General features: G+C 44.5%; 1 protein-coding gene across 1 annotated transcript in view; it reads left to right on the top strand.

Moving 5' to 3' along the window:
- The first annotated feature begins 1,535 nt into the window (after nucleotides 1-1,535).
- The window catches only part of PIWIL4 (piwi like RNA-mediated gene silencing 4), a 43,508-nt gene continuing 34,017 nt past the window's right edge, over nucleotides 1,536-11,026 (top strand). The window contains exons 1-5 of the mRNA XM_054974463.1: nucleotides 1,536-1,634; nucleotides 3,021-3,111; nucleotides 3,706-3,831; nucleotides 5,741-5,955; nucleotides 9,395-9,516. Of these exons, the coding sequence (XP_054830438.1) occupies nucleotides 1,536-1,634; nucleotides 3,021-3,111; nucleotides 3,706-3,831; nucleotides 5,741-5,955; nucleotides 9,395-9,516 (653 nt within the window). The remainder of the gene's footprint in view (nucleotides 1,635-3,020; nucleotides 3,112-3,705; nucleotides 3,832-5,740; nucleotides 5,956-9,394; nucleotides 9,517-11,026) is intronic.

Raw genomic sequence — 11,026 nt, 5'->3', positions numbered from 1 at the left:
CTATAGTTTATGCCAGAATAAATGTTCATCTTTAAACTGCTTCCATAAAGATCCCCTTTTTTTTTGTAGTCCCAGACTAAGATTGCAATCCTATGCAGAGTTGCTCCAGTGTAAGGAGTTTTAAAAGCCGGCAGCCCTCAGTAATTCCTTCTAGAGTTGCGTTGAAACCCACTAGAATTAGCTGTTACTAGATCTTCAATGTCTAGCTCCCCATGGTGGCAGGATGGATGAACTGCACCTGGCAGAACAGAGCACCATAACTCTATGCTGGGAAAGTCAGTAGTATTGACCACTGGAAGTAGAGAAAGGGAGAGTATAATTACTTCTGAGTGGATAGTTTCATCAGGATAGCCTCCTTGGAATGCAGCAGAAGAGCAGGATTCGAGTCCAGTAGCACTTCAAAGACTTGAAAATCTCATTGTTCTTTAAGATGCCCCTGGACTCATATCTTGATCTTCTACTACTATTGAGTGTGGCTTTGGTGGTCAAGTACCTGCATGAGATAGGTGGGTTACAAGCAGGATAGTATACCCTGGCTCAGTGTGCAAGCAAGTGAGGAATCATACAGAAAAATAAAAAGATGCTTTAGGGGTCTCTTACTGCAAAGCTGCTTCTTTCCTTTTGCAGCGCTGGCTCTTTTCCTTCCCTTCTTTGGTGCTCCATGCGTGGAAGAGGCTCTTGTGAGTGGCGATTGGCGAATACTCTTCCACTGCAATCCTAAGCAGAGTTTAACCAGTCTAAGACCATTAAGTTCAATGATCTTGGACTGGAGTAACTCTGCTTAGGATTGCACTGCTTACCGCTCTGCCCCTTTTGGGAGCTTGATTCCCCCCATCCTAGTAGCATCTCACGTTCCTCCCATGCAGGGTTTTTTTTCTGGGAAAAGAGGTGGTGGAACTCAAGACCGCACAATGACGTCACTTTGGGTCAGTTGGAACAACGGGAGTTTTTTAAAGTTTAAATTGCCCTCGGCGAAAATGGTCACATGGTTGGTGGCTTCGTTGGTGCGGAGAGCAATCTAAACTCCCCTCTGTCTGGAGATCAGGGGCGGGGCCACCAGCCATGTGACCAATTTCAAGAGGTGCTGGAATTCCTTCCACCGCGTTCCCACTGAAAAAAAGCCCTGCTCCCATGACACTAGTTCTCAGCCACCTCTTGCAAGATTTCTCCAATCCCGTTCCTGCCAAATCTCATGCATAATGTATAAATATTTTGAGATCCTTTTTAACTGGAGTTTGAACCTGGGCTCTTCTCTACCAGCTCTGCTATGGAGCAGTGAACTCTCCCCAGTTTTGCTGCCACTAACTTGGATATTGAACGTCCACTCAATAGGAAGCTTCATCTCAGTTCTGGCCCCTGGTGATTATGATGCTCCCATTCTGCTGCGTTTGCATTTTTTAAGGTAAGCGCCTAAAAAGAAATGGAGTGTGTGATCTGACCCTCACGAGCACTTCCTCAAATTAAGATCTGTGTTTAGAATATGTTGAATTTATAGCCAAGCACCTGTTTTGTCTCTGTTGTTTTCTGCTGCAGCGATGCAGGTGGGAGAAAAGAGGAACCTCGGACGAGCTCGTGTGAGAGCCAGAGGGAAGGCCTTCTCGGGAGAGGAAGGGACACCTGGCTCTTCTGAACCAGTATGTTTGTGCTTTTTTGCAGTACTTCTGTTTTCTCTTTCGAGTTCGCAGAAGCCTACCTCAGGTGGCAGGTTTTGGGTGCTACTAAAAGTCAGCGGCTGTTCAGTTGATCTTTATATCATATTTTAATTACCATGGAATTAAGGACTCTATTTTCTGTTTTTTAATTGGCTTACTTAATTGACTGAATAGTACTATTGTAATCCACCTTAAGTCCTGGTGAGAAAAGTGGACTATAATAAAAAATAAATAAGAATTGGAATTTTTCTACCTCAGCCGCCAGAATATATTGGATTTTCTCAAGAAGAACGGAACTTTTTCAGTTGTTATCAAATATTTATTTGGCTGTAACAGTGTGCTTGGTCCTATGCAGTTTGCAGAAATTGAACCCTTTTTAATATATTATTATCCTGCACTTCAAGGAGTTCGGGGTGGCATATATACTTCTCCCTGCCTCTGTTTTATTTTCATAACAATCCCATGAGTTAGGTTAGGCTTAGAGACGATTCACCTCATGAACGTCGTAGCAGACTGGAGTACCCAAACACTCTGACCCGGGGCTGCTATCGGGAAACCCCAAACTAAAGTGGCTGCCAAGGTCCAGGTCTTCAAACAGGGGACATTGCCACTGCACCCCTGGCTCATGTGCCTGCCCTGCCACCCAGCGCATGCAGGTGATTTCATATGGCTGGGAGCTCACATGGCGGCAGGGAAAGGACACACTGCTAAACAGTGGTAGAGAACCACACCAGTGGATGAGCAGATGTGTGGCAAGTGGTCACTTGGGAGGTTGGCAGTCAGAAGGGAACCCGTAAGCACTTTCTTCCCACCCCACCCCCCAAACCTGGAACCAGCCCTGCTCTGGCTTTTAATACTCAGTCTGTGTTAGCTGGGCAAGACAGGAATAGAAATGCTTCCAACATCTCATCCAGATTTTTCTCTCATTTTGTGAGTACTGAATTCACTGTGTTATTTTCCAAAGTGGAACTGATGTGCTTCGAAGCGTCCACTGTTGCGTTTATTTCCAGATTCTGTACAGGGGTGCGCACACACTGTTTGCCTTGGCAGCTGCTCAACAATGCCAACCCTGCCAGTTCCGATTCTCTCTTAATTTCTCCCGATGTCTATTTTTACCAAGGCAATATCATTCTTTGTATGAAAGCATGCAAAAGGAGACCTACTTCAATAGCAGGCAAAAAAACCCAAAAAAGATTCAGAATGGCCCGTACAGCAGCTTTGTTGTCTCTGTATTTGAGATTGCAGAATAGTATACTTCAGTAAACATTTGTTTTTTCCACATGGATGTGATCTTGGTGTAAGAAAATAAAGAGGAGAAGGGGTGCCGTTTTTAAGCTCGTGGTCTTTTTGGTCATCTTTGTCTTGCAGGAAGTCTTGGGGAATGGAGGCCCCGTTGTGGTGCACTCAGAAGAAAATGCTGCTCAGAGCCAAGCGGGAGCTGGGAAAAACTCTCCTAAATGTAAGAATGTGTGCAGTAACTACTGTTAGAATACTGTGGTCTCCAGAACATGCCACATTGAGATGTGGGCAATTAAAGCCTTAACACGGCCTGGGCCCAGCAGACTTAAGGTAGCACCTTCTACCACATTGAACCACTATCTTCAGGTCCTCTAGGAAGGTCTTTCTCCAAGTCCTGTCTTCTCAAAAGTAAAATGTGTTAATACCACAGAGCAGAGCCTTCTTAGTGGTGGCCCCTGAGTTGTGAAAGAAAAGGGCCACTACAGAGAAGGCTATACGTTGTGCCATAACAGCTTTTAGGAAAGGTGGCAGCTCAGTGGTAGAGAAGCAAAAGATCTCAGGTTTGGCCCCTGACATCTCCAGTTGAAGAGGAGCAGGTGTTGGGGAATGTCTTCTTCTGTCTGAGACCTTAGAGAGTTGCTTTCAGTCAGGGTAGATGGACCATTCGTGTGAACTCGGTATTACGGCAGCTTTGTATGTTCAAGCAGTGGATCCTTCCTGGCTTCTTCCCACTGGCGTTCTTATGTTTGATTGGCTGCTCTCTGATTATCTTGGGCACTGCAAAGATTTTAAAGTTCTGCCTTTTCTTTTTGAGATGGCTTTTCTGTTGGAGATTCTGGTTACAAAGTGATGGACCGAGGGGGCAGAATTCGCCGCAATTTCCAAGACATGGGAGTGAATACACGACAGACAATGGCACATGTGAAAAATGCCAAAACAGGTATAACTACCTTGGTGGCCTCCAGATTAAAAACCTTCCTCTGCTCTAGCAGTTTGACTGCCTCCTGCTGCTATGCCAGCACCAGCCGTCTGCTGCTGTGTTCTACCCCATGTTATGCAAGGGGGTGAGGAGGGAGCGAGGATGTTGCCACCAGAGAAACAGTACCCCTCCCTCCATCAGCAAAATTTTGTTTGAACATCAAATCATTCAAAAAGGCACAGGAAGGAAGTTGTGATGCCTTGTGGGGTTGACACAGGCACTAGCCAGTAGGTGGCTGCTTTATGCAGAAAGAGATACGTCGTTGTTTATGGGCAACTTTAGTCAGTGGTTTGCTGGGGGAGAGAGAGCACAGCGTACAGATTTCACATCTCTCTTCACCTTGCAATGCTAACCTGAAACAAAATGTCATATGAGGCTGGTGAAAGGTTCACCAGTGAATTTATTGAACAAATAAAGACATTTATTTCAGGAAATAATATACAATAACACTGAGCACCTGAAGTATTCACAAACTTCATATACTTTGGGGGTCTGCCACACTGGAACATTTTTCAGTGGCTTTCCTGTTGCTACTGTGGCTGCCAGTTCAGCACAGCAGCAATAGAGCTTTCACACAGTGGATTTCCTGCTTTTTCCCTGCCACAGTCCCTTGCAGTGGCCGTTCTTCCTTCTGCACTGTTGAAGGTGGATACATTTTTTGAAAAAAACTAGTAATATATCACTGTACTGGTATATTGATATGTCATTTACAGATTTCAGGTGTGGAGGGAGGGGAATGGCACCAGGACTTCCCAAAAAGATCACGTAAAAACAGGTTTCAGAAAGAATGCAAAAAAGACATGGGAAACCTGGGAGATGCGCAGAAGGGGAAATAGGAAACCTGCTTTGCGAACAGCATGCAAGCCCACCCATGCGGCAAACATTACTATCTTGCAGTTCTTACAACACTCCTGTGAGTCAGGCCAGCATTATTACCCCCAGTATTGCAGACAGTCGGGCTGAGAGAAGGTGGTTTGCCTTAGACTACTTAATAACTTTGTGGCTGAGAGAAGATTTTGAATTAGCATCCTCCCGGATCACAGTTCGTTCTGTTAATTGACATGAGTCTACTTTGTACTTTTGATTTTACTGCTGTGATTCAGGTTCTCAAAGAACTCATCCTTTTCTGGATTGGGGAGAAAGAAAGGAGGAAAAGGCAACTGCCAACAAGCTAAAAAGTGGAGAGAGAGCTGGAGCCAGCCACATTCAGCCTTCTTAGCTAAGCTCCATGCTAAATTCAGAGCAACAAGACAGAAATGGCAAGATTTTAGGAAAGGCTGGGGCTTTTATTTCAGCTGGAACACGGTGGAACAGAGTTTCGGAACCTCTTGAAAATGGTCACATGGCTGGAGCGGCGTGGAGGGCAATCTAAACTCCCCTCTGTCTGAAGATCAGGGGGCGGGGCCACCAGCCATGTGACATTTTTGCTGAGGGTGATTTAAACTTGAAAACTCCCCCCCTTTTTCCAGCTGACCTAAAGTGACGTCATTGGCCCTGGGAGCATGCATGCACTTTGCGCATGCACATGTGGTACCAGTGGCACCACCTCCCACCAAGAATTGCCCCCTGTGCTGGCAACCCACTGAGTTCCACCACCTCTTTTCCCAGAAAAAAAGCCCTGGGAAAGGCACAGTGGTAGAGCAAATGTTTTGTATGCAGAAGGCCCCAGTTTCTTTCTCTCTCGCTGCTGATGCATATGTAACACTAGCAGATGGAGAAAATGCAATTCAGCCTCTATAGAACAATTCTATGTTTAGTGTGGCACTAGCAACAACATTGGCACAATAGGACCACTGTACCTCTGCACTACTCATTTGAGAAGTACTAAGATCAGAGCCGACTTCATTTTAAATAATATTATCTATTTCAGGATCCAGCGGCATTCCTGTCAAAATCATAGCCAACCTGTTTGGTTTATGGTTGCCTAGGGACTGGCAGCTCTACCAGTATCGCGTTGAATTTAGCCCACAGCTGGAATCCAAGCGCTTGCGGCTTGCTTTATTATACAGCCACACCGAATTTCAACTAAAAGCCAAAGCATTTGATGGAGCGACGCTGTTCCTTGCACATAGATTAGAAAACCATGTAAGTCTGTGTGTTACTCAGAATTTTCAAAAGTACACTTTATTTTTTGCTCTTGAAATTTCAAAGATAGATGGAGGAATATTGGGGGCAGGGAGGAGAAGGAGGGGCTCCTTCCACATGTATTCCTAGTTGTTACCCCCCCTTCCCTTCCTCTTCAAACTCCCGACCATTCAGTGATTAACTAGAGCAGTACTCTGGTCTCTGCCAGGAACACCACCCAGCTGGTTTCTTCTCCCGTGGGGTTAAATAATTAAATGTAAATGTGTCCTTGTTACCTCCAGCGCCACAGCCATTTCCTGAAATCCTGCTTCTTTATCAATAACAACAACAACAACAACAAATTTATATAGTGCCCTTCAGGACAATTTAATGCCACACTCAGAGCAGTTTACAGAGTGTGTTATTATCCTCACAACTATCACCCTGTGAGGTGGGTGGGGCTGAGAGAGCTGTGGCTGACCCAAGGTCACCCAGCTGGCTTCAAGTGGAGGAGTGGGGAATCAAACCTGGCTCTCCAGATTAGAGTCCTGCCGCTCTTAACAGCTACACCAAACGGGTTCTAGTACACCTCTACTGGGTTTGTATTTCATGGCCATTATGCAGTCTGTGCAGTGGAAAACCCACATTTGTCAACGAGCCACCTGTCCTGGCTCACCCTGTTCCGCCTCTTCCTCCTCGCTTCACATCCTGCTTGCAAGAGAGTCACAGCTCACCTTTGGGTACCAGCTGACCATTTGAGGAGATGTAGGTTCAACTCCCACTTTTGCTGTGGACTTTTGGACTAGCCACAGCATCCTGCGCTAGCTGCAGATTCTGAACAATCTTTATCAAGTGCCAGGCTGTACGTAAGTCTACAGAGAGGCGTATTTTGCAGAAGTAAAGGCCATGTTTACAGTTTGTGACTATACTTCTAGCTTCTCTGCCCTTGCAAAACCAATCCTCTCTTGTTGACTTTTAAGATCTCGTTGTTTCCTTTGTTTCTGGCACAAACCTGGTTTAAGCAACCAGGAGGCTTCGGATGAAAGATGATGTGTCAAAAGGGCAAACGTTTTCTGGAGTTGTGGGTTTTCAGGCCCAGTGCCTCAGGTTCTTCAGTTTGTAGGTGGATTACTGTCCTTTTTAAATAAACATTAAAAGAGAGTGCTTTCCAGAATCAGGAAATCTTTGTGAAGCAAAATTAATCCAGGAGCACCTGAAATGAGGTTTATTTTAACATCAGCTTTCGTGAGTTGGGATTTACTTTGTCAAAAACAAAAAAGTAAACTAAACCTGTCGGGGAAGAGTATTCCAAGTGGGTAGCCATGTTGGTCCGCAGTTAGAGAGCACTCTGTAATCCACCTTATGTCTCCATGAAAAGGCAGTCTTTAAATAACATAAATAAATAAAACAATAACACCAAATTTTTAATATTAAAAAAAAATCAGGATCATTGGCTGCAAAAATAATTCCCAACTTTAGAGCAAAATAAAATAAAATAAAATGAGGAATAAATGCAGTACTCATTCCCAAGTTCAGAAACCTGTGTGCTATTAAAGTAATCCTAGTTACGAGATCCTAGTTTCCAGTTTGGTGTAGTGGTTAAGATTGGCAGGAATCTGCTCTGGAGAATCGGGTTTGATTCCCCACTCCTCCGCTTGAAGCCAGCTGGGGGTGACCTTGGGTCAGTTAGAGTTCTCTCAGCCCCACCCATCTCACAAGGTGATTGTTGTGAGTAGAGGCGTGCGATTTGGGTTTCTGATTTGGGATAAATACCGGAATTGGACCCGATTTGTAATGATTCGGGATTTCCGAATTGGGCCCAGCATGCTGGCCCCAATTCGGAAATGCCGAATCAAAGCTTCCCGCAGCGATTTGGGAAGCTTTGGGGCACCCCTGCAGTCTCCAGCTGACCGGTGGAGGAGGACTCCCCCTCTGCCAGCTGAAGCATGGCAAGGGCCCTTTAAACTTCAGCTGGCAAGGGGTAAGGGATCCCCTTACGTGGCAAGGACCCTTTCAATGCTGCTCGCAGCGATGCGGAAAGGTCCCTTTAAACTTCAGTTGGCAATGGGGAGGAGATTGCCCCCATTTGCCAGCTGAAGTCCAGCAAGGGCCCTTTCCGCGCCGCTTGCAGAAGGCCCCTTTAAATTTTTTTTGCTGAGGCGCACCCCCACATAAATTACAATTAATTGATTCTCTTATATAACCTCTATTAATAAGATAATTAACTACTTCCTTATTGAAGTGAAACAAATTGTCTCTTATATTAAAACAATTATCCATAAATTATATATTTTAATAAATAATAAAAATTGTATTCACTTCAAAGTATTACAGTATTGAACAATTAAACCCCCAAAATGTGCTTTCCTGAAGAGTTCTACTCACACAATAAAAATATTTTTAAAATTATGAATAGAATTCTTCAGGAGACCCTCAAAATGGATATAGGGCTATGTACTGTGGCCTAGAACCTACCGTACCAGGGTCAGGCTGTCAGCTGTAGTAGGGTGAAAGATTGAAGTGCTGGAGGGGACCCGAAATACCTGAAAGCCTAGGGGCCCAGCCATGGGTTAATACAACCCTGTATATGACCCTTCTCTGTTTGATTTACAGTCTTTGGCCTAAGTTAACCTTCAAAACTCCAAGCTTTCCTCAGAACCTCCTGATATTTTGTGATTAGCCCTGCTCCCATGGCAGCCAATTTCTCAAAAAGTGCATGCTGGGTTGACAAGGTTGGGGACCAATAACCCAAATGAGGAGGCCAGATTGCTTCCTTAGAGGATTACCTGCTCCCCTCTGAGCCTGCCCAACAATTGAGGTCATTTCCTGAGCCCCTTGTGATCTGCTTTCAGGTGGGTGGCTACCACAGACCAGGTATTTCTCTCTGGTGGCTCCTGCTCATCGGCAGATTCAGACATTAATTTTAGCTACTGTGGCGTTCAATTGTATTGCTTTCAATTACTCTTCTTACTAGTTTTATAGTTTAGGTTTCATAGGGGAGCTGAATGATCATTTATTGTTGGAGTTTTTTTAATTGTTGGGTTGTCTATTGGTTGTGTTTTTCAAAGATACTTCCGAGTTCTGACCAGGGCTGACCCTGCTTACCTTCTGAGACCTGACAGGATCAGACTATGAGCAGAACCACAAGTGACAAAAGGCACAGGTTGGACACTTGTCTGCTTCCCTCAAGTTTTGATGGGAAATGTAGGCAGCTTGGCGGAATGTTGGACAAGTGACAGTTGAAAAGTCCACTGGACAGCAGTCAGAGAGCGAAGCTGCGAGACCAGGATGCCTACATTTCCCATCAAAACTTGAGGGAAGCTGACTAGTGTCCAACCTGTGCCTTTTGTCACTTGTGGTTCTGCTCTCAATCATGCTACTTTCCCTCCCAACTGATGGCTGAAGGGCATTGCATAAATGAAGAAATAAAATAGCAAATTACTTGTTGGGTTTTTTTTAGGTCACAGAATTGTCTTGTGAAACCCGAAGAGGAGAAACCATCAAGATCACTATTACACTGGTCCATCAGCTGCTTCCAAGCTCTCCTGTGTGCATCCAGTTTTTAAACGTCATCTTTAAAAAGTGAGTCTTTTTAGTGGGCCCCGCTTGACTTTTAAGGAAAGCCACTGTATAAACCACATAAAATAGTTTATCCTCAAAATCAGTCACAGCAAAAGGATAAATAATATGCTCCAAATATATTTTTGTTGCTCAAACAATTGCATGGGGAAAAGGCCTTAAACAATCTATTGTATTTCACAAATTCTGAATGCAGTTTCATCATTGCTTGGGAAATGCGGCTACTTTCTGTGCTTTTTTTAATGACTGTAACCTTCAGTAACAAGTCATTAGTCTGGTCTGGGATTTTATTCAACTTGCATTTGTAATTTTATTTATTTATTTATCTGTCTGTTTGCTTATTTGTTTGTTTGTTTATAGTCCAACTTTCTCATTGAGAGCCAAGGCAGATTACAACAGTGCAAGTGACAAAACAATATAATTGACAGCTGTGACATTCACGGAGCCAAGTATAATAGTGAAAAACAGGACATTCAAGGAAACAGATACAATAGGGAATGATATCAGAAATTTTTTTAAACAAACATAAAGCTGAGCACCGAGATGAAATCTATCTGAAACAAAGCATAACTAATTTCTATGGCATGTTTAGCAGTGTGGAAACTTGCTAGTAGGTGCCTATCTACATCAGCAGACAGCACCCAGTAGTGAAGCATTCAGTCCTTGTCCCTGCCAAGGCATATCTCTGAGCTATTTCTTATGACATAGTCTTGTCATCTGGGTAGAAAGCCTTCCTGAATAATTCAGTTTTGCATAGCTTGTGGAAAGCCAGGAGAGTAGGAGCTTGCTTAACCATCTCAGTCAGGCCATTCCATAAGGTGGGGGCCACCACAGAGAATGCATGTGTATTGGCAGCTGTTGATTTTGCCCAACTGCAGGGTGGTATCTGCGGAACACCCTGTTCAGATGAGCGAAGCTGCTGTAGCAGAACATAGGAGGAGAGGCAGTCGCACAGATATGAGGGGCCAAGGCCATGGCTTTGAATGTGATAGTCATGACCTTGAATTAAGCCTGGTAACTGATGGGAAGCCAATAAAGTGACTGCAGAATGGGAGCTATGTGCATGCTCCATCTAGCTCTTGAGAGTAAATGAGCTGCAGCGTTCTGCATCAACTGAAGTCTTCGAGTTAACTTTGCGTCTATAGAGTGCATTATAGTCTAGTTTTGATGTTACTGTGTCGTGAATCCAGGTGGCCAGATCGGCTGTGTCAAGGTCAGGGGCCATCTTTCAGGCTAGACTGAGTTGTGAGAAGGCCTTGTTTGCAGCTGCATTTACTTCTCTAGCAGTAGTATTGGGTCTAGTATAACCCCTAGTCTCTCAACTGAGTCAGCCAGGGCCAAGTGAACCCCATCAAAGGTCAAATGCACAGGGTCCTTCAAGATCTCTGCTTTTCCAATCAGCATCACCTCCGTCTTGTCTGGGTTCAGTTTCAATTTGTTTGCTTTCGGCCAGTTGACAACAGCTGTCAAGCAGCGGCTCAGTACCTCTGCTGTATCACCAGGGGATTTGGGT

The sequence above is a fragment of the Eublepharis macularius genome, chromosome 3, assembly GCF_028583425.1.
Source record: "Eublepharis macularius isolate TG4126 chromosome 3, MPM_Emac_v1.0, whole genome shotgun sequence".
NCBI classification, from domain to species: Eukaryota; Metazoa; Chordata; class Lepidosauria; order Squamata; family Eublepharidae; genus Eublepharis; species Eublepharis macularius.
This window is presented reverse-complemented; position numbering and strand designations above follow the sequence as displayed.